This window comes from Telmatherina bonti (genome assembly GCF_933228915.1).
Source record: "Telmatherina bonti genome assembly, chromosome: 12".
In the NCBI taxonomy this organism is placed as follows: Eukaryota; Metazoa; Chordata; class Actinopteri; order Atheriniformes; family Telmatherinidae; genus Telmatherina; species Telmatherina bonti.
The window spans coordinates 18,947,578-18,970,507 of record NC_136610.1 but is presented as its reverse complement, the minus strand read 5'-3'; the positions used below and the strand labels follow the sequence as shown (position 1 = coordinate 18,970,507).

The following is a 22,930-nucleotide window of genomic DNA, read 5'->3' as shown; positions in this document are numbered from 1 at the left end:
CAGCTAGGGGGATTTTTATTTTGTCTATTCATTGATGTAAAGTATACTAGGTACTGGTAAGGTTTCTCACATGAACTGCTCAATTCAGGTCCTTCCACAAAGTTTGTTTTGAATATTACGGCAAAGAAGAATCAGCCGAGTGTTTGCTTAGGATTGTTGAGCAGTTTTATTGAGATTCAGTCCATAGACATACAGTAGTAGAGAAAATGTAGTCGTAGAAATAATGTTTACTAAACTTCTAATTATTTTTTAATTCCTTGTACATCTACAGAGGTACCGAGGGTCGTCTAACAACCTTTCCACAACTGTTACTCCTGACTTTGTTTTTTTTTTTTTTAATTATTTCTTTGCTTTAACTCAGAACCCATCGTCCAGCTAATGATATGAAGTCATCCAAAGCCAAATGTAGCAAAGCAGCACCAGCCATGTTTCACAGATTGGACAAGAATATTTTGCATCTCTGGGTTTTTTGTTCTGTTTATCAAAACATAGTTCTGATTCTTTGATCAAGTCGTTTTATATTGGTGTCAACCACAAAAACATTTCTCAGGCAGACTTATGGCTGGTTTATGTGGTATTCAGTTATGTACAGTTATGCATCATTACTCATTTTGCAGACTTGCCAAGCATACTATTGTTGATCACTTCTCCTGAAGATAGATTTTTTTAGCTAATGTGAAAAGGGCCTTTAGGTCACTACCCACAATCCCTCTAAGACTTGAAGATTTGACTTCTTTCTTCAGTAATCATTGCTGCTTATCACTTTATTCCACTTGTCTCCAATCTGTCTGACATTATAGTCAGTAATTAAATAAGTTTAATGTTTAATGTTGGATATTTTTATACAGAAATACAGAAAATTGCAAAGGTTTTATGGATTTTCAAGGGTCACGGTTTGAAATGTCCAGTACCTGCCATATAATGGTAGACATCACAGTCTGGTTTGGGAGAAGAAGGCCAATGACCTAGATGAAACCAGGGAATAAGAGCTTATTTTGGAACAAAATAAGTTCAACATCTCATTTCATCTGTCCCCAAACATGACTATGTTTATGGATATTTGAACTGTTAAGTTTTACAAAGTGCATGATTAAAATGTTTAAAATGGTTTTCTTATGGAACTTACAATTGGTGTTCCGAATGGGACATAACCTGCACAATGACAACATGGTTTTCAGCACAAGAAATGAACACAAAACAATCCTACAAAGATCTTCATCTGAGGTCATACCTGACATTCGGAATGGCATGAAGATCTTCTGTCCTGTGTCAGGATGAATGATGGCCTGAGTGCAGAGAGCATGAAAGTTTCCCCATGCTGCCAGGAGTCCACAGACTTGAATGTATGAATGTAGAGTTAACCTGAATCAACTTACACATTGGGATGAACTTACCTGCTTGATTTTCTGGGCTTCCCACAGCTGAACAGATGGGCAATGCAGTGTTGCAGAAAAAATATAGAATATGATCAGGTGATAATTGATTTGTGTTCAAACAACACATCTCCCTGCAGTCGTTATAATGTTGAATGTTTTTACTTCCTATTGGAAGTATAGCCACTTGCACTGGTGGAAATTAGTAATGAATTAGGTTCCCGGGTCTGTTTAGTAATTACACTAATTTATTTGGCTTCCCTAAATTTTTAAACAACAGTCCGTATCATGAATGATGTAATCTTTCAATTCATTTTAAGAAGTTCCTGAGCTATTCAGAAAAAGTGGTTGATAAAATGGCAAATCTCTTCTTTCAATCTTTTTAGGACCTGATGGTATCTGCGGTGCTGTAAACACAAACTGAATTGTGGAATTTATATATATATGTATGTATGTATGTATGTATGTATGTATGTATATATATATATATATATATATATATATATATATATGTATATATATATATATATATATATATATATATATATATATATATATATATATATGTATATATATATATATATATATATATATATATATATATATATATATATATATATATATATATATATATATATATATATATATATATATATATATATATATATATATATATATATATATATATGTATGTATATATATATATATATATATATATATATATATATATATATATATATATATATATATATATATATGTATGTATATATATATATATATATATATATATATATATATATATATATATGTATATCTCTCTCTCTCTCTCTCTCTCTCTCTCTCTCTCTCTCTCTCTCTCTCTCTCTCTCTCTCTCTCTCTCTCTCTCTCTCTCTCTCTCTCTCTCTCTCTCTCTCTCTCTCTCTCTCTCTCTCTCTCTCTCTCTCTCTCTCTCTCTCTCTATATATATATATATATATATATATATATATATATATATATATATATATATATATATATATATATATATATATATATATATATATATATATATATATTTACGTCTGGTTGTGGTGGACACAGGGTGTAAACAGAAAATGAGGACATCAAGAGGGTTAAACCAAGGGTACTTTGCTGCAGTTCACCGCCTCTTTCTCCGAATCCCCCTTTCCTGTCAAGCAACTGTTCAATAAAGGCATCAAGACCAAAATATAAATACAAATGAAAAGATTATTTTTTAATTTAACTTTTAAAACTGTGTGCACTCAGCACAGGATTAGACCCCTTTCAGTGGAAAAACAGTCATATATTATTAAAAATGTAGAATTCAGGAAAAAATCAAACAAAATCTGAAAAAATAAAAAATGATGTCCAGTTATGTAACTAATCTGTCTCAAGTCTTGTGGTAACAGAGCAGAGTCATGCATCATGCACAAACTAGACAATGTATGTTACCCATTCACAGCATATTCTGAAACAAAACTGTTTGTTCTGTCCTTATTACCTCTGTTTGAAAAAAATAACAATAAAATGAAAAGTGGATCACAAAAAAAAAAAAAAATATTCTGAAACATATTCATGTTGCTTCACATCCACACCAGTCAGGACTCACCTGAACTTCAGACACTCCAGGTGGAAGTGTGCCCTGCTTATAGTCATCAAGAAGTTTGATGCATTCTTTTAACCGTTTCTGCGAACAAATGACAACAATGATCTAGAGCAATAAGTACAAATAAATAGTGGATTTTTTCAAATATTTATATTTAAAGACATATTAATACACTCATGCACATTATCAAAGACCTGTATGTCAACATTTTTATTAAGACTGTAAGGTTTACTTTAATTATTATAAAATGTTTTATCCAATTAATTAATCAATGAGTTTTATAACATTTCAAATCTAAAAGTCCTACTAGAAAATTTACACCCCATGTGACATCTTGTAAATTCCTGAGTCACTGTTTCCTGTCTGGCTCCCTGGCCCATACCTTATTTGGACATGTTTCCTGTCACTTCTTGACTCTAGTAATCAGCTACAACCAAACCACTTTCGCCCATCAGTCTTTCTTTATGAGCAACCTAAGTCGTTAGATTGCCTGCAAACCATGCAAGCGAGTCTCCAGCCTTCTGTCCTCTGCACCAGGATGTGGATCTGACCCCAGACCCTGACTCCGGCATCCCCTGATGTTTTAATATCTGACCACTGAACATCTGACCAGTATTCTCAGCTCCTGGTCATCAGCTCTGTGCATCTGTTAAACCAATTAAAACCGTATCATTTTGTAACTGGCCCTTATCAGTCCTTCAAACAGTCGTTGCATCTTGCTTTCTGTGGTATTTTTTTCCTACAGAAATGAGACAATTATTCACAATAATAAATTAAAAACAAATTTTTACTGAATTTGAAAAAAAAACTGTGATACTAGTCGTAGTATTTGGATTCCTTATTTACAGGTTTTATCAAGCTGTGTTAAATATATATATATGAGACTTAAATTATGAACAAAGACATAAATATGGCAAAATGAATGCATGCACTTTCTTACAAGCTTTACCTCTGATACAAACAGGGTGCTGGGGTCAATGATATCTATGAAATGTCTCAGACGACCGAGGAATGAACTCTGGGGAAAACAGGAAGACAGTTAATTATTAAATCCAAGTAATTGCTTTATGACACTGTAGCATCAGCCCACCAACACTTCAAGGCACTCACACTGTCTCTTTGACAATCTGACAGAGCAAAAACATGTCAACCACCTTCAATCAAGATTTCTTGTCTCGGTCTGTGGTTGTCAGGTTGCGTCCCTTTCCAGTGATGTAACATTTTTATTTGTTTGAAATAACTGGAGTCTTTATGCTGCATGGAAGCACAGGTTTGTTCACGTACAGCTGTTAAAAAAATTATTAGACCACCATTGTTTGTTTTAACAATCGCACCTTTAGTTGTACAGTATGGAAGAGTATTGGGGCCACTGAAGAAAAAAAAGTAAAAATCTCAGAATTCTGACTTTAATCTCAGAATTCTAAGATTTTTTTTCAGTGCCCATAATACTCTTCCGTAGTACAGGGTATTGAAAATGAACATGAAATTTTAGTGAACAACTGTGGTCTAATAATTTTTTCCCAAAACTGTGTATGACCAAGATTTCAGAAATACTAAGGCCGTAAAGACATACAATTCTAATAGCTTTGGCATGTTTAGTAACGTTTTATCTCCCACGACCAACGTAGATTGGACAGAATTATTGATATGAAGGAAAAACAATGTCTCCTCATTAAAGTTCTTATATTTGGGATCTGCTCAAAATTAAGACCTTAAATTATCCCAGCAACTGATGGAAAACCAAACACCCTGCTAAACAAACGTAAATATCCAGGTTTTGTAATATTGGTGGTCAGGCAAGTCTAAACTAAGCTACGCCAACCACATACACTTTGCATTTGAAGAACAGACATCTTCAATCCTTTAACATTCAGCCAAATGAAAACATCTTTTTTTTTTTTGCAAAAGTGTTTTTTAATGTGATAAAGACGACAACAGACAGCTAAAAACTTGGAATCACATTTAACTTTTCAATTACTGACCATACAAAGTTGTTGATGCTCAGTGGCAAAATTTGAGTTCAAATTTAATTATCAAGATTTAGAAACATACACAAATAATCTGAGTTTGTATCTACTCAGTGCATTTGTTCAAGTGAGGCTTGACGCTGCTGGTCAAGCACCGTGTTTTCACTCTTTCACTGACTTCATCAGCATGCCAATTGCTGAGTATGCATGCCAACAGTTTGAAAAGACTCAAAAGCAGTTTGTGCCAAGAGTCTCTTTGGCAAACTGGCAGAGAAAAACATGGCAGCCCGATCTAATCAGATTCCCTCAGAGATATTTTTCAGTTATGAAGGGAAAGAACCAAAGCAGAATGGCATTTTCCATTTTAATGATCTCTCTCTCCTCTTCTGGATACTATTTGAAATGGCTGGAAACAACCATCAACTTTCAGAAGGACTGAATATGGAGAAAACAGGTTTTTCTCTGCTTTGGTTTTCCTATTCCTGCCCTTCCCTCATTGCACGTCTTGTCCTCTGACAGGCCATATGTGCTTCAGCTCTGTTTTGTAAGAGAGGGTTGGTGAGAGTACCGTGTGAGGAGCCTGCTTTAATTATGCATGAGTTTCAGCTCCCTGGAGAAAACACAAGAAGGCTAGCAGAGATGGGACGCGGCAGAAAGCACAGGCAAACCAAGCAAGATTTATGCTGATTCAAGGGCTGGCCTAATTTTATCTGCTTTGATGCAAGGAATGGAAAGTGTTACAGCACTTGTGTCATCACTGACTGTGGGTTACTGATTTTAAAAATACCAGCATTATCTGGGCTATTCTGAATGGATTTTGACAAGAAACACTACATTAGTTGTAAATAAAAAAAATCATTACAGCATAAAACCTTTAAAATAACCATGGATCAAATCAAAGAGGCTAAAAATAAATAGTGCACATTGCATTTCATGGCATTCGGAGAACAAAGCAATATCCTGGGTTAATTGATGTGTTCATGAATTAATCATAAAATAATGAGTCCAAAAGGCACAGATGCTTAAACAGACCCCACCCAATTTACATATGTTGAAAAACATCCAGATTGAGAGGGATAAAAATATTTTTAGTTGTCTTGAAGATTATTGTCTTTCTTTCTATTTTTTACTTATTTTTTTAAGACAATTTTGTTTTTCTTTGTACTTTCTTTTGTTTTGTTCAAGATATTTTCTTCCCTTTGTGATTATTTTGTGAGCCACTATAGCCATTTGGAAATGTTTCATACCTATTTGTTGTTGTTGTTTCAAAGTTATTTTTTTCAGTCTTGTGACTATTTGCATCCTGTTTAAAAGCTGGGGGTTTTTTTTATCCTGTGGTGGTTTGTTTAAATATCTGTAAGTATTTTCTGACTCATTAGGTAAATTGGATTAGCTTGTCTTTGAAATGTCTTATGACCTGTGACAATTTCCATATCTTACAAACTTGGTTTGCATCTGTCTGCTGTGCTTTTTTCTCTTTATTTGATTATTTTGCATTTCCTTGCAGTTGCTGAGTTATTATATAGCATTTTGGCAGCTTAGATGTAGTTTTTCAGCAGTGCTGTATTTTTCTTCTTTTTTTTTTTTCATACGCACTTAAAAAAAACTGCTTGCATCTGTTAAATATAACAAAGTGCAAAACGAACTAATGTGTGACTTATTTCTACAATCTGCATATGGACTTCATCCCCTACAATAATCATTTCCATGCAGCTGCTGCTTTAATAAGTTACGCTGAACACGAAGGGAGAGCAAAACAAATTTAAATGTACCACAAGATATCATATGAGGCTTCCTCTGCTAATCTGCCATCCTAGTTAACATGAAGGTGACTTTTGCTTTTCACGGCATCCGATACTAATTCATTTCTGAACAAGAAATTGGATAATAAGCTTTGCTAAAATAAATAAACAAAAAGGGATTAAATATATCTATATGTGTGTATATATATTTTTTTTTTTTTTTTTTTCTAAATATATGCCCCACTAAGGCACTGATACAGCCTAATAATTGGCATTGCATGGGAGCAATCGTAAAATCTGAAGCAGTAAACTGAAGCTTGTCTTGACTAAACTGTATCATGGTGTAAACTACTCTAATCGCGCCTACAAGTTCATTGTCAGCTGGAAGTTGCGGAGCTTTTATCAGACAACAAAGTAAGGATGTCAGAAATAACTTTCGCTGCAAACTGTCAGCATCCGGAGCATTCTGGCAGTGCAGGGCGGATGAGGAGGAGGAGGAGGATAGGGCTGTTTTTCACCCGAAAGCCTCCAAAACAAATTGTGATTACGGGTTAGTTAGTGAGAGATAAGGATGACTTACCTGGTCGTATCGGGGTCTCCCGAGTTGAAAAGCAGGAAATGCTGCAGATTCCGCCATGACATCCAACTCTTTATTTATTAATGAACTGATTCACAGACGGATTTTTCAAGTCGAGCGAACTACATTCAGCGTGTAACTAGTGTAGCGATGTGCCGCTAAGCCTACCGGGACATGTAGTTTTTTCCTTTGCTTTAACACTGGCAAAGTTGATGCGCATGACTACACATCCCAAATAATCGATAAGGTGAAAACCATTGCATAACTGTTCCAATTGATCTTGGGAAAGATAGCGGCTGATAGGTGTCAGATTGACCGAATAATTATGCTGTGAGGAGGTGTGGTTTGCTGGACGAAGAGATGTTAGTGTGAAGCAGTGATGTCAGGAGGGACTGAGGAATCTGGAGTCATATGAATCTTGGCTCTGGACACTTTCATTAAAGTCTCATCTTGCAGAGGCTAAAAGCGCTATTCTGCTGTCTGATTAAATTACCCCAGTCTAAATGAACATGTACTAATTGGTTGGGGGGAAAAAATAGAGAACATGTTGTCTTTTTGGACATTAAGTAACATATCGCCAATCACAGAAAATAGGTCTTCTATCAACCACAAATCTAAGACTATGTGCTTTGGGAAAAGCTGGTAAATAGCTTTATTTGTCTCCACAGCTAAAATGCAGGGGGGGAAAAAATGCAGATGTAGTTTAAACTTCTCCATGAGTAAAAAAAAAAAAAAAAAAAAAAAAAAAAAAAAAAAAAAAAAAAAGTGAATCTGCTTACCTTACATTTTTCTGGATTGCCCTCATGACATTTTAAGTGATAATAAGTACAGCTTTATGTTTCTAGCTTTGGCATTTACATGAAGGCTACTGTTTGTTTTTCACATAAATGTTAAATATACCAGTAAGGTTGACTCTTATCCTACCACAGCAACAAATTACATCAGAAAGCTATATTTTAAGTTCCAGAATGACTGTTCTTTGTTTAGTGTGCAAAGTGTTTCATCCAAACAGGCAGAGGTAAAGCAGCAGCATGTACTGGTAGACTGTAGATCAGGTAGTAAAAGATGTTAACTCGCATTTCAGTGTGCAACTGAAACGACATGAGAGGGATTTATCTACAGCACCACTAATGCACAGTTTGTACACATGGTCTGTAGAGTCAAAGATTCATTTTTTTGTCACCCTGCAAAATCAAAGCCTGCAAATGAGAGCTGCTGAACCAGCAGCTTTTCCATAACTAGAGTAGGGAGTGCTCTCTAGTGGAGGGAAATTCACATTGCTGCTGCAGGATTTAAGAAGGAGAAAGTAAAACCCTTTTCTATCATAAGGTCGATGTAGAATCACAAGATAAGTAATCTGTTCCCAGATTTTAAACGATGTAAATAAAACCTCAAGTAAACAAGAACGCATAACATATTGCATTATTTTATTATTCATTTGGCAAAAACAAAACCAAAGCACAAAAGGAGAGTGTGAAAATCAATTATACCTTATGGAAATACTTCCAGCAACAGCAACTTGAAGCTATTATTTCCTGTATGACATTTTCTGTCGCTCATCACAGTTTTGGTCCATTATTCTTAAATAAAAAAGTTCCCTCAGTGAATTGAAGGTTGCAGACATTTATTTATGACCAGCATTCTTAAGATACCACCATAATATTTCAATCGCTTTGGGTTCCATGAAAGTGTTGGTACTGTGCTAGGGATTTTCATGCTCTAGCAGAAAACAATTTAACCCAAGCTTTAGCTGCTGAAAGATGGCTTCACATATGACTAGTATACTTTGGTATATAAAGCAGATAGTCAGCTAATCTACTGCACAATGTCCAGGTTCTGTGACTGTACAAATCATCACCATTTAATCACTGTGTTTGACAGCTGATGTCTTTTGCTTTGTTGAGATTAAACTTTACAGACCCAAGTTTTGCTGCCATGTTCCTTTGTGAGATAAGAGGGTTTCTCTCATCCAGTCTTTTTAAAGAAGCCATTGTTTTGTCCTTCTGAAATTGTACTGCAATGAACTTTAACATTTACTATGCTAACTGAGGCCTCACAGTCTGAAATGTCGCTCTTTGGTTTTTTAATCTGAGAACTGCACAAACTGACCTTGGGGTAAACTTGATGGTACTTCCACCATGCCAAGTCCTAACTGCTTTCCACATACAAATAATATTCTTTACCCTAAAATATTTGGACAGAGCCTCATAAGCTTCTCCAGACCGATAAGCAGTAACATTTGCTTCTCTAAGATAGATTCTATTGTATTTTCTCTTTGGCATTGTGTTCTCACAAATCCAAAATCTGATCAGCAAACTGTGAATATAATACTACATAAATTTCTGACTTTAAAACAGTGTGCTACTTATTCACTTTAATGACACACTGACATTCATTATGCACATTCCTGGAACCATAATAGTCCTGCAGTGTCATTAAGCTGAGGAACTGCACTGTATAGCTTTATCTTCCAGCCCCGAGCATCATTTGACAGTTCATTCATTCATTGATTCATTCATTGATTCATTGATTGATTGATTGATTCATTCATTCATTCATTCATTCATTCATTCGTTATCCTAACCGCTCAGTTCGATTAAGGGTCGCAGGGAAGCTGGAGCCTATCCCAACAGTCTTTGGGTAATAGGCAGGGTACACCCTGGACAGCTTGCCAGTCCATCGCAGGGCCCACTTGACAGCTGTCATGTGCTTTACAGCATCATCATTGATTTGGACATGGCTGATTCAGCAAAGAAACCTAGGAGGACATTATCAGAGTATTCAAGGCAACAAAAGAGAGAAAGTGACAAAGTAAGACTTAAAATTGGACTGGAGAGAGTTCAGAGGAGAGGCAGAATGCATACTGAATTAAGCATTAGCCTTTAAGTCTGCTTAACTTTGGACTACAAAGTCTACAGGCCTAATATTGATCAGTTAATTCATTTGTTGTGCAAGACTGCTACCTGCCCACATAATTTCTGTGAATATAGTAAGGTAGTGTTTAAAATTTCACAACACAATTTCAATGTTTTGACTTAGTTTTTTTTTTTTTTTTTTACATAAACAGTGACATGATGCATTTTGTGCTGTTCCTCACTTAAGTTTTTTGCTTTTTTTTTTTTTTTATCTTTTTCTTTTTTTTCTTTCTTTATTTTCATGGCCTGCTGTGAACAAATTGATTTTTTTTTTTTTTTTTAAATCAAAAACCTTAGAATTAAGAAGTTATGTTTCTTTTTCTACATGACTTAATAAAATAGAAAACATGGTGCAGAACAGTGAGACTTCTAAGACTTTATCAGTGACAACAGCATAATAAAATTACTGACTTTGGTTCATGTGCACTTTATTTAATTACAGTATTGCGGTCATAAGAAGCATAGCAGTGAGCAATAGTCCTGTGGCATTTGAATATATTATTAAGGAAAAGTGTTTTAAACAAAAATGTTCTTGTATTTACTACAATGTTACTTAGTTACTCGTACAGAAAAATATTACAATTTACAAACAAAAGAAGACAAACAAAGCAAAAAAAAATTAAATATTTTTATTGGTTCTTAAGTCTGTAATTGAAGGGAAAAGCATCTTTGAAACAGTATGAAAAGAATGGTTCTTCCTCTCGTTTCTGTTGAACAAACATGAATGTTGCTTTTATGCACACCCTACAGCATTGTCAACGCAGAAACCTCTCCTGTTGATGGCATTGCAAAACAGTATTTCATATGTCACACTTACTTTCAAGTTTTTATTTTAAAATTACAAAAAAAAACATATTCAGCTTGTATTTATTTTTGCAGATGTGGAAGCTGTGATTTTATAGTTAAACTAACAACAAGCTGTCTAAATTTATTCTAGCAAGCATGTGTGAAATTACCATTTGCATTTGCTTTCATATAAGCTTTTTCTTAAAGCACAATGTTTTGTTTTTATATTGTTTTTGCCAATCCAGCTAGTAACCAGCATGCATGAGGGGCAACATCGTGTCTACATCAACAGGGCAGTATTAGCAGTGAGAAGACCTGGATGATTGTGAGATCAGAACCTGTGGAGCATTTCTTTAACCCTAACAGTCTCTGGAGAACCAACTTTCAGCCATTTACTGTATTTTAGAGGCCATATATCATCTCCAATACACCAACTGCACTGTAACCCTGATGTTACTTGTGCCTGGTGCGCACTTGAAGCAGAGTGGGTGTCTGCTCCATGATTCGCAGTAACAAGTTATCAATGTAGTCCTCTAAGTCTCGAACTTGTGACTTAACCTTTTTCAACTCAGCTTCGCATTTCTCCAGCTGCGCCCCTTGCTGCTCAGATGCTGCCTGCTGCTTCTGCATGTCCATCTCCTGCTGCAGCAGAAGAGAGATCAGCTCCATGTTGGTCAGGTGCTGGTACTGGGTTGCTCTGTCCACCACTGGCTCCTTCGACAGAAGAGAAAGGAGCAGAAGAGGTAACACATGTTATAAAGGTGGAAAACTGACCTAGAAATACTCATTCAAAATCAGGTCGCGGCGGCAGCTGCCTAAGCAGAGAAGCCCAGACTTCCCTCTCACTACATTCCCCAGCTCACCCTGGGGGATCCCAAGGTTTTTCCCGGCCATTGAGAGATGTAATCCCTCCAGCATGTCTCATGTCTTCCCCAGGATCTCCACCCAGAAGGAAGTGCCTGAAACACCTTACCAGGGAAGGGTCCAGGAGGCATCCTAACCAGATGCCTGAGACTCCTCAACTGGCTCCTCTCTATGTGGAGAAGCAAACAGTTCTCCTCTGAGGGAGCTCAGCTCCTTCACCACAACAGACCAACGCAGAGTTTGGCATTACTGCAGACACCACACTGATCCGCCTGCCAATCTCAACCTCCATCTTTCTCTTAACAACAAGATCCCCAAGATAACTGAATTCCTCAACTTTACTTATAAATGCAGTCTCACAATTTAGAAAGTATGCAAATACTGTAAGTTGTCTTGGTAGGAATCAAATCAGATATTATGAAGCTAATCCCAAACGTTGGCTGACTGACTTTTTTGCCTTTAGCCGAAGCTAAGCTACCTGTTTAACCACAACTGTGCACTTAAATCATGAGGCAGCTGAGAAATTTCTTCAGGACAAAGAATAATCTCCAAACATATTGATCTGCTTTTTCTGATGTAGGTAAAATGAAAAATGTCAAAACACAGATCTATCTGTAAAATGTTCAGCTGTCAGTGGCATTTTTTTTCTGTATGGAGAGTACGTGTTCTCTCCATGTATGCATGGGTTCTTTCAGGGTACTGAGGCTTCCTCCCACCTTTCACCAACCATCCAAAGACATGCATGTTCGGTTAATTGGTCAGTTTAAAAGGAATGAGTGCGCGCAAATATATATGTGTTATTTATATAGTTCCTTCTTACTTTTGTTCATTGCCAGGAGACACCAACCTGTACATGGAGACTCTTATCTGGGCCAAAGAACTGTGTCACATTTGAGAGAAGTAATGAGATAAGTGTTTCACTCCTCAGTGAAAGGCTCAGTGTACCCGGCAGCAGCTGCATACTTTCATATGATTTGTAAGGCAGTGGACTGTTCCTGTCATTGTCTGAATCATAATTAAACTGCTGTGGACATCACTGAGGTCTTATATGACAAATGATACTTCATACAGCTTGTATAAAAAGCAAATAACCAATAACCTGTGCCATTTGTTGTTTAAATAGTACCTGACTCTTCTCAGGTTCAGCTGCAACCTGATGGGTGATGCGTCCAGGGTGGATGGTCGATTTGAGCTTCTCAAGTACAGAGCGACCCTCTTTCTTCTCTGACTGGCTGGATGTTAATGGTTTCACTGGGTGAGGTCTGCAAAACAAAGATGTCAGTACTAGCATTTTAGCACAACACACACTCATGTGTTGTGTTGAGCACAGTTTATCAGAGGTGTAAAGTCTATACAACATACAGCATCTGAATGATGCATACTGCAATCAGTGAGGTGGAAATGTATTTTATTAGAAACCTATCCTGAAAAGCTAAATACATTAAGCCCATGGACTGATTTAACTTCTCCGTCTATATCAATCAATCAATCAATCAAAACATCATTTATACAGCACTTTCCAAAACCACAAGGCATCCAAAGTGCTGTACAGGTAAATAAATAAAAAAAAAAGGGGGGGGGGGGCTAGTAGTCCTGCTCTCCAGAGTTAAAAGTCAATTTGTCAATTTCAAAAAAAGGTTTTTTTTAAAAGAGACTTAAAACCACTTAAAGTCATAGCAGACCTCACAGAAAAACAGGTCATTCCAGAATCTGGGGGCTGCTATAGAAAAGCTTCTGTCTCCATGAGTCACGAGTCGAGTCCTAGAGACCACTAAGAGCATTTGGCCTTCAGATCTCAGAGCTCTGACAGGACGATGACGGTGCAGAAGCTCTGAAAGGTACGAAGGTGCCAGACCATTTAGGTCTTTTAAATAACTTCCATTTATGCAGAAGAAGTTTAGCTCCATCCGTGTTCTAATACCTTCAAACAGTTCTGCAGATTTTCCACACAACAGGTTCCAACAGACTTTACAGGAAAATAAATCTGAATGTCATCAGCATATATAAGGAAAGGTAATGAGTATGGGAACTTTTTTCATTAAATAAGGCTAATTTTTCAAAGAACTAAGCCCAAGTGTCCCACTAGAACTCCTTCTAAGTCCCCCAGCCATTATTCTTTGACATATTTCAAATGCAGTGTCACGTTCAAGTCTTGTTTCTTGGAGAGCTTTGAATTTAAATCTAAAATAGCACTTACTTTCTGTCGTTTTGTGCTTTTAGAAAAAGGCATACCCTTGTGGTATTATTCATACATATTTTTCTCATACTACATACAGATACCCTGCTATGCACATCTAAGTCATACTGGCAGGTAGCTGGAACAGCAGCAAATCTATCAAAGTTTAGGCAGCGTAAAGTATGAGAACCAAAGCCCACAACCAAACAAGAAACTGAAACATGAGATGAATAACATAAATATGAAGCAAAGCCAGAAGCAATGCAGCAGCCAACATCCAATCACATTGGATGAAAAAAAAGCCCAACTTAAATATTTAAATGTGTTCAACATAAAACAAGCAGGCTCACAGCAGGAAACAAAACCATCATAGCAACAAGACAGAAAAGATAAATCCCATTTACATGTTTCACAACACACAACTTCACAAGTTATGTCCCAGTGTGAGGACTCTCACCTGCTCTCCTGATGGGGCAGGTTGCTAGCAGACTGTGTCTCCTCAGGCAAAAGTGAGTGCCGTGCATCAACCAGGGGCTGGGCTGTGGTGGAGGTGGTAGAGTAGGAGGATGTGTAGGGGGGCACAGGCAGAGAAGTGCCAGCACTGGGCCCAGTGCTTGAGGGAAATATGGTGGGGCAACAGATAGGGGGATCAGCTAACAGGGAGAGTGCAAAATGGGGGGAGGAAGAGCAGGGTTCTTGCAAAGATTTCCCAATCTTTGTCTTGGGAGGGGTTCGGCAATTTGGCGCAACTTTTGCATGAAGGTCTTCAAAACTGATCCCAGACAGGGTTTCTGTTAAATGTGAAGCTACATTGTTCTTTAAAGGTATTCCTGATGTTGTGGTAGACTCTTTTTGCTGTGTTTGTTCAGTAATGAAGCTACTTTCCAGCATATTTGTTTGTTTATCTAACAGCTTTAAGGAAGCCACAGAAGATTTTGTGGGTTGATAAGAGAACGGTCCTTCACTGACTTCTGAAATGTTTTGAACAAGAGAAAGAAACTGCTCAAACTCTCTGTCGTTTTTGCCTTGGCTGTTTGGGCTGTCACTGCTGTTCTGTCGGGAAGCTCCTCTTGGTCTGATTCGTGCACTAACAACGCCTGGAAAGGACTTGTTATGCCAGGACTTTTCTTGTGGGTTTCCATTATCATCACAGTCTTCCTTTTCTTTTGCAAAGTCATCATCACTGTGTCTCTGTTCATTTCTACATTCAGTTTCAACATCAGATGAAACAAATGCTGAATTTTGTGACATCAATTCACTGTTCTCTTGGTCGTTAGTCATTCTTTGATCATGGGGGGCAACATCGTTGAGTTCGCATTGACAGTCTTTGCAGTTGACCTGGCAGACTGGAGGTACTGCACAAAGTTTATTAGAAGATGCAGTGATTTCAAAAGAGGAGTTCATTGCAGGTATGTAGGTGTCCTTTAAAGTGAACACATCCTCGGGTGTGGCCTTATTTTGATAAACAGTCACCTGTGAATCATCTGGCGGAACAAGCGCACCTAAATTGTCAAGGTTTTTTATGGTGTCGGCTGTGTCTGACTGAGAAGATCCATCAGAATCTATAAAACTAAAGTCTGAATTGTTGACATTCATGTTCAGATCTCCTAATGTGAGTGAGAAAGATATGTTATTGTTGAAACATGTGGTTTCACATGGATTTGATCCAATTATCTCTTCAATTGGAGAGCACGAAATATCTAGAACCTTAGAGGGAGTGATAGACGAAATACTGTAAAAGTCACTGACTGATATCTCATTATCAAATAGGGTTTTAGATCCTGAGTCAGTTGTGTGCTTTCCAGTGGGTTCACTGGTGTTCAGTGATAAAAGATGACTGTTCACCTTGGGTTGTCCATAATTTCCTCTGCAAACACGGCCATACAAGTCTTGCTCAAACAACATCCCTCCCCAACAATCTGTTTGATCTTCCAGAGGTTCATATTTAAACTTTTTGAGCTTCTCTTCAGACAAGGTAACATTTTTTTCTGCCTGGGAATGGACGTTGTGGGAGTCAGAAGTCTCACTGCTTGAATGAGGGTCTGCAGATGTGCTGTTTCTTTTGCACTCACCCTCTTTGCCATGCTGCAGTGAAGCCACGCCGGTTTGGGAGAGAAGGTAGGCTTCTTTATGGACAGCTAGTTCCTGACCGCGATGCAGCCAACCATCAGAGAAAATCTCATTTACTGAAGTCCTTAAAAGTCTCCTTGGAGGCAAAGGTGGAGGCTCCTCTGTGCATGTTTGCAGTTCTTGTGCATAGTTACAGGCACTGCTACTAACAGCAGGACGACTATGTTTATCAGACGAAGTTCTCAGCTGATTTGGAGGAAGACTGCTGTTAGGAGACTTGAGTCTGCTTGAGGCAAAGGCATCAAATGAGTCCCATTCCCCTGCATTCCCAGATGTGGAGCAAGGGGCTGAGTAGTTCAGAGAGTTAGGCGTAGTAGCCTTGGCTGATAATGTAGGGAGCGATATCTGCCGAGCTACTGGCCTGGGACGTTCCCGTTTTATGGAAACCACATTTGTAACAATACCTTCAACATCAGTGCTGGTTGCACAAGGCTGGGCCGGCAAGGTGGTGTAATGAAAGGGGGATGACCCAGAAGAGGAGCACAGTGCAAAAGGAGGTAACTTCTGCGACTCTTCTGCTACAAGCTCCTCAAAAAAGGGGTTACGTTGCATATTTGGGAAGAAAGGGTTGGAAGGAGAGAGCGGGGTTGAAGAGGGAGAGGAGGAAGGGGTGAAGACATTGATGTGACAGCAGTCATCAGGTGAGACATGACCAGAGGGGGAGGGAGAGGGGGAGGAGCACTGAGGAGGTACAGGGGAGCAAGAAGGCAGGGGACAGGGTACATCTGAGTGGCTTTCTATCTTAGGAGAAACTTGCAGCCTGTGGAGGAAAATAGGGCACAATAGTCCTCTTAGTTAAGGATGTGCCGGGTTACCCGATGGGGAACATCGTTTTACACAGACAAAATATTAGCTGTTATTCCACAACAAAGTAGGACTGCTCAGGTAACTTCAGTCTCAAAACTTCAGCAGATACAGGCAGACTTATGGAAACATAAAGTAAATTCAAAAGCAAAGCACATCTGCAAAATAATCAAGCAAAGAAAAAATAACTGATGCATTGTAGCCATTCAAGCATCACCTGCAGTCTCAGCTACTTCGTGGGGGAGCTTATTGACATCGCATTCTTTTTCCCAAACAACTGTGACGGTGCAACTTCAATAGAGAAGCAAGTACCAGTGGAAAGGATGGCAATGTTGAAGTGCTAGTTGTGGAAAATATAGCGAGAGATGATGATGCTGCATGGTTGTAAAATGAAGGAAATTAAATTATTTTTATTTTCAAATGAGCAGAAAGCAGAACAAACACTGGATTTCGAGCTCCCAACTAAATGCAGGCCTCTATTATGACCTGATAGAAATTCAAATCATTAAAGATTGTGAAGCCCAGAGATGAACTTTAAATGAATGCAACTCACCTTGGCTTGTTTTGTGAGTCGCCAGAGCCAAACCAGCCTCTGAATCTCCCCTCAGATGAAGAAGCAGCCTGGTTTAGGTCTGACTTAGCTGGGAGAGAATCACTCCTTCCTGTTGAGAATAATGTCTTTCTTAGCTTTCTTCCTTTTTCAGGAGACTCTGCAGCCGAGGAGACGATGGGCGCCGCTGTCTCCACAAGATGACCTCCTGTTTCAGCACCATGAGTTGTCGCAGACATCGCCTGAGCTTCCTTTTCGCCTTCTTTTTCCTCTTTTTTCAACTTGTCAAAGGACCAGCGGCGACCTTCTGCAAAGGAACTTTTTTCTTCACTTCTCTTGGTGAGATTCTGCAGCGATCGAGACAGCGGGGAGCATTTCTCCAGTAGCACTAGCTTGGACGGCAAGGTTCCAGAGCTCTTCGGAGTTGACGGTTCAGAGTCGTAGACATGGCTTCCATTTATACACAAGGATGACTTGGACTGAGTCATGGTCTGACCCTTGAGAGACTCCACAGCAACATTTGACCGAGGGAAGGCTGTTGTGATTTTACTAGCTTCATCGCTGAAGGCTCGCTTGTGTGTGAGAATCTTCGTAGTGTGCTGGCTGGTGAGCACTGGTGGAAAGACAAGAAATTCCTTTTAACTACAAATGTGAAGAGACTTACAGAACTGATTATGTTGTTTTTCAGTTCTCCTGCAATCACTGTTCTGTATAAATTTGTGACTTAAAAGCGTTATGCTTTATTTATTTATTTGTTTGTTTGGGTTTTTGCCACATGAGCTTCACACAGATACACATAACCCTTCATTAGCTTCACTAAGGAAGTCATGTTTTTTTTTTTTAGCAGTTTGCTTTACTGTAAATCTGTTGGAGTGAATGTTGATGAAGAGCGGGTACATTTGAAACAAAGGAATTCTGTGGGTTCACCAGTTTGTAGCAGCTCATTATCTCTGTAATTTTTTGGCAGTCAGTCATTGTCTTAACTGCTTAGTCCAATCAAGGGTCGCAGGGAAGCTGGGGTCTATCCCAGCAATCATTGCGGTGTACACCCTGGACAGTTGCCAGTCAATCACAGACCTTTTATGTGACATTTATAATAAGGAAAACCTTCAAACTCTCCCTCACTCAGTAATTAATTTGTTAAAACTAATCTGTTTTCTTCAAAATTGTTTGTTTAAAACTTAAAAAAGAAAAAGGCCATTGGTATTAAAATGGTTTTAGGTTGTGACCATCATTTATTTCCCCACTGACTGAACTGGGTCTGTAAATATGCAAAGATGACCCCACCGACCTGTACATAATAATGTCTATTCTGACTCTGATCACACTGTGCTGACTTTAGCCCTAATAATGCTTGTGGTAAATCAGCTGTGACCATTCTCACCCAGAGCGATTCTCCAGAAGAGAAAGTTCATGACTGACAACTCAAAACACCAATCTTCAGTGGACAACTGTTCCATTTTCTGAACCACATACACCCCATCACCTCAAGGTTTGAGTTGTCATTACATCAACCAAGTCTGATGTCATGATGGAAAGTCTGTACTACAAACTGTCTGTTCACTGTTTGGTGTTTGGAAGTAGGTTTTTCAGCAAGATTTTTTTGTTAAAACAAAAACTTTTTTTAATCCATAGCATCAAAATAATTAAATAAATCACTTTAAAATGCAGCTGCACGGTGGCGCAGTGGTTAGCACTGTGGCCTCACAGCAAGAAGGTCACTGGTTCAATCCTTGGCTGGTTTGGTCAGTGGCCTTTCTGTGTGGAGTTTGCATGTTCTCCCCATGTATGCGTGGGTTCTCTCCAGGTACTCCAGCTTCCTCCCACCATCCAAACACATGCATGATAGGTTAATTGGTCACTCTATATTGCCCCTAGGAGTGAGTGTGAGCATGAGTGGTTGTTCATCTCTGTGTGGCCCTGCAATGGACTGGCAAGCTGTCCAGGGTGTACCCTGCCTGTCGCCCAAAGCCAGCTGGGATAGGCTCCGGCTTCCCCACAACCCTGAATTGGAATGAGCGGTTCAGAAAATGACTGAATGAACTTTAAAATGCTCCAGAGAGCTGTAGGTTGTTTAAATCATAAGAGCAATTCATCATTGTACTTTTGTATGTATTTTAAATACCACCCATGTGGCTTTCTGTTTATATTGTGTTGATTTACATTGTTTTTTTTAAAAAAAACTTCTTCCTTAATATTTTATATCTGTGGCTTTTGTTGAGTTTTTTTGGCTTACAGCGCCAGTGTTTTTCCTAATGTGGATCTTTCACACTATGACTGCTTAGTCTGCAGGATTGTTGCCATGGGGACCACCCTTGGCTGGTGAGGGTTCTGCAGCACAGACTGTTTTTGGGGGATCCCCGCCTGTCCTGATCTGGGTGTTTATCAATCGTGGTGGCTTCTGTGGTCTTCAATGGGTTGGCCCCTGGTCTGAATGGATCCCAAAGACATGGTTTCCCCACAGCAGTGTCAAGCCAGATATGGATTGCCAAAATTATATTCGGTTATATTCAGCAGTTTTTTGTTTTTTACATCTATGTAATGCATATAAACCATATACCATGACCTACCTTTCTTAGCTAAATCTGTCTCTCCATAGTGGGAGTCCACTCTCACTTTGCTAGTGTAGATGGGGGAGCTTGGGGGGTCTGACAGCAGATCCAGACTGGGTGGAGGGCCGAGGTTATCACTGGCTATGGAAGACATGCTGCTTTCTGAAGCAAGTGATGAGCATGACCTTGTGTCAGTTGACTTTCGCAGCCTCCCTTTGAAGAAATCTTTCATCTTGCCCCTCTTCTCCTCTGTTATCTCCACATCTCGGCACTCTACCACCCCTCCTCCCTCCTCTCCAAAGGGCTGCCCCATTGACCCTGACAGGGCAGCATAGCGGCCTGGTACGATGGCCGAGGAAGACTCCACATCCCCCCTCTTCCTCCCTGTGACGCGATCCTTGAGCTTTCCAAACGCAGAGCGAGGCTTGTCTTTCACGGTGAGGTCAAACATACTGGCAGTCATGTTGTTGCGGGTGAACTGGACTGTCACTTGAAGCTCTCCACGTTCCTTTTCTTTTCTTCCCACCTTAGAGTTGAGCTTGAACCATCTGTAGAAACACATCCACAACATAGGAATCAAGATTTATAAAGTTCAGGATATGTGTTTGGAGCTTGAGCTATGCAGTCATTCACAAGGACAAAATGAGCAAAAGCAAAAAAATTGAATTAAAAGAAGAAGAATTTCCTCTTGGCAAAGCTTGTCACATCTTACATAATGTGTAACTATAGTTCCAGGGTTTGTGCTTCAATTCTGCCTGCGACAAACTACTTTATAAACCTCACAGCAGGATATTAAACTCAAATTCCTCCAGATCCTCCAGCCTACACCTGTGCGTGAACTTTTTTTTTATTATTTAAAAAGCCACAGAGACATATCAGGGGTCAGCAAATAAAATCCTCCCTCTGTTACTGCCGCTGAGATTCCGTGTGGACCACAGAAAATGTAACAGAGCCAAAACTAACAGCAGGAATTCACTGAGCTTGGCGGGGTGGACAAGTCACAGTTAAAACCAGATGTGTTGTATTGTTTTACTCGATCACACTCTTTAGTATTTCAGATAAATCTAATGAGCCCAGTTATGTTGTCTATTGTTGGTGTGACAGTAAAGTCAGTAAATTTGGATATATTATCGATATGTGAAGACACAGTTAACTGCTGTTAGTAATTATTTAATTTATTAATCTCAGTATAAAGCAATGATCTTCAAATTCAAGCAATACACCTTATTGATGTGTATTACACATAGCTTGTTTTTTCATTTATCTGAGCAACAAGTTATTGCAGAGCATCCGAGACATTCCTTGCAGAAAAGAAATAAACCCCATTAAAACCACATTCAAACAGACTCAAATAAGCAGAAACTCGCCATCACATAACTACTTTACACATTCCAAAAACATTAAGATTATAGACAAAGGTTTGGAGGGGATAAGACCACCATTGACCCTTTGATTGAATTGGTTGTTCAGCCAGAGGTTATACTCAAGGCTTTTTAAGAGCATGACATTAGTAATCTAACGTAGAAGTGAATTAAAAGATAGTCACACACTGATGTCACTTTCAGCCCTCATCAATTGGTTCCACTTTTTCCAGCAACAGTGGTTCTTTAATACTTAGGCTGCAGTTCACTTTGGGTAAGATCACATTTAACCTTGTATAACTTTCTAAACCAGTTGAAAATAATGACCAGCTTGTCTTTCGTATCACATCTACGGACTATTTATATGAATCTGAGCAAAATGGGTGAATTAAGTTTTTTTTTTTTTTTTATAAAAAGCCACTTAATGATGATTAAGCAACAAGATATACTTTGTTTTTTATGGTAAATGGACTTGTACTTCTATAGCGCTTTTCTAGTCATGCAGACCACTCAAAGCGCTTTACACTACTTGTCACATTCACCCATTCACACACACACACACACACACACACACACCTTCATCACACTCATACCCCGATAGGCACGGGGGGGGGCAGCTTGGGGTTCACTTGCCCTAGGACACTTCGGCCTGTTAGGGGAAGCCTGGAATCGATCCCCCAACTTTCCAGTTGAAGGACAACTGCTCTTCCTCCGGAGCTTCAGCCGCCCCATTTATGAAATGTGACTTTTTTGCAAAATCATGCCTTGTGCCACAGTGGAAACTGCAACTCATCCTGATGACGAGGTGGATGAGCAGTGCATTATGGGAACATCTGCTGGAGTATCGCTTGCAAAATCACCCCACGGGGCATGAATTAAATAAAGCTCGAGGGTTCAAACTTTGGCAGCTTGCGGCCATGTGTCATCCTTCAAAACAGCACATCTGATTCCACTGCTCCTGTGAAGGATTAGCCAACTTTCAGCTGCTGCATTTAGGGGTTTTAAAGACGCACGTGACTGGTGATGGGGAGGAAACTTTTTTTTTTTTTTTTTTTTTTTAAAATATATTGAGATTATTGTAACAAAAACATGACGCACACTCTTGTGTGTAAACATGCAGGCTGAACTGATTAAAACTCAACCTACTCATCTCTTGGACACGCTCCGTCCTGAAATATCTTATCTAGAGGAATGATGGTTTGACCGAGAAAGACATCCAGTCCAATCAGCACCCGGTGCATGACCGTGAGGACCAGGTCTCCGCTTCCTGGGGGGTATGCGCTCCGGCCGCCGTCCTCCAGGATCCCGGGGAGCAGCTCGAAGCAGCACTCCTCGTTCCATACGGGTACCTCCGCCTTTTCTACCAATCCAGTGGTATATTTCTCCTTCCCCACCTGGATGATGGTGTAAAGGTAGCGGCTGCCGTGCTTGCCCTTGGTTCGCAGTCCCCTTGCGCGGAGGACGGTGATATTCACATGAGTGGGCACCCATCGCTGATCATCGTCCAGATCTATCAGTGACATCAT

The 22,930-nt window shown here is 39.1% G+C and overlaps 2 protein-coding genes across 3 annotated transcripts in view; both read right to left on the bottom strand.

Moving 5' to 3' along the window:
• sfxn5b (sideroflexin 5b) overlaps positions 1-7,355 on the bottom strand; it is a gene marked incomplete at its 3' end in the record, with an annotated part of 12,213 nt that extends 4,858 nt beyond the window's left edge. For both annotated transcript variants that reach the window (XM_079249502.1, XM_079249501.1), the window contains exons 1-7: positions 7,270-7,355; positions 3,930-3,998; positions 2,984-3,061; positions 1,395-1,421; positions 1,232-1,286; positions 1,127-1,152; positions 912-965 (exon numbers count right to left, since the gene is read on the bottom strand). In XM_079249502.1, the coding sequence (XP_079105628.1) occupies positions 912-965; positions 1,127-1,152; positions 1,232-1,286; positions 1,395-1,421; positions 2,984-3,061; positions 3,930-3,998; positions 7,270-7,326 (366 nt within the window). In that variant the 5' untranslated portion in view covers positions 7,327-7,355. The remainder of the gene's footprint in view (positions 1-911; positions 966-1,126; positions 1,153-1,231; positions 1,287-1,394; positions 1,422-2,983; positions 3,062-3,929; positions 3,999-7,269) is intronic.
• A 4,065-nt stretch (positions 7,356-11,420) lies between these two features.
• Positions 11,421-22,930, bottom strand: rab11fip5b (RAB11 family interacting protein 5b (class I); the record flags this gene model as incomplete). The annotated part of the gene is made up of 6 exons (XM_079249770.1): positions 11,421-11,681; positions 12,958-13,093; positions 14,465-16,897; positions 17,495-18,104; positions 20,062-20,591; positions 22,551-22,930. 6 exons carry the CDS (start codon positions 22,928-22,930, stop codon positions 11,421-11,423), a joined length of 4,350 nt encoding a protein of 1,449 aa, XP_079105896.1.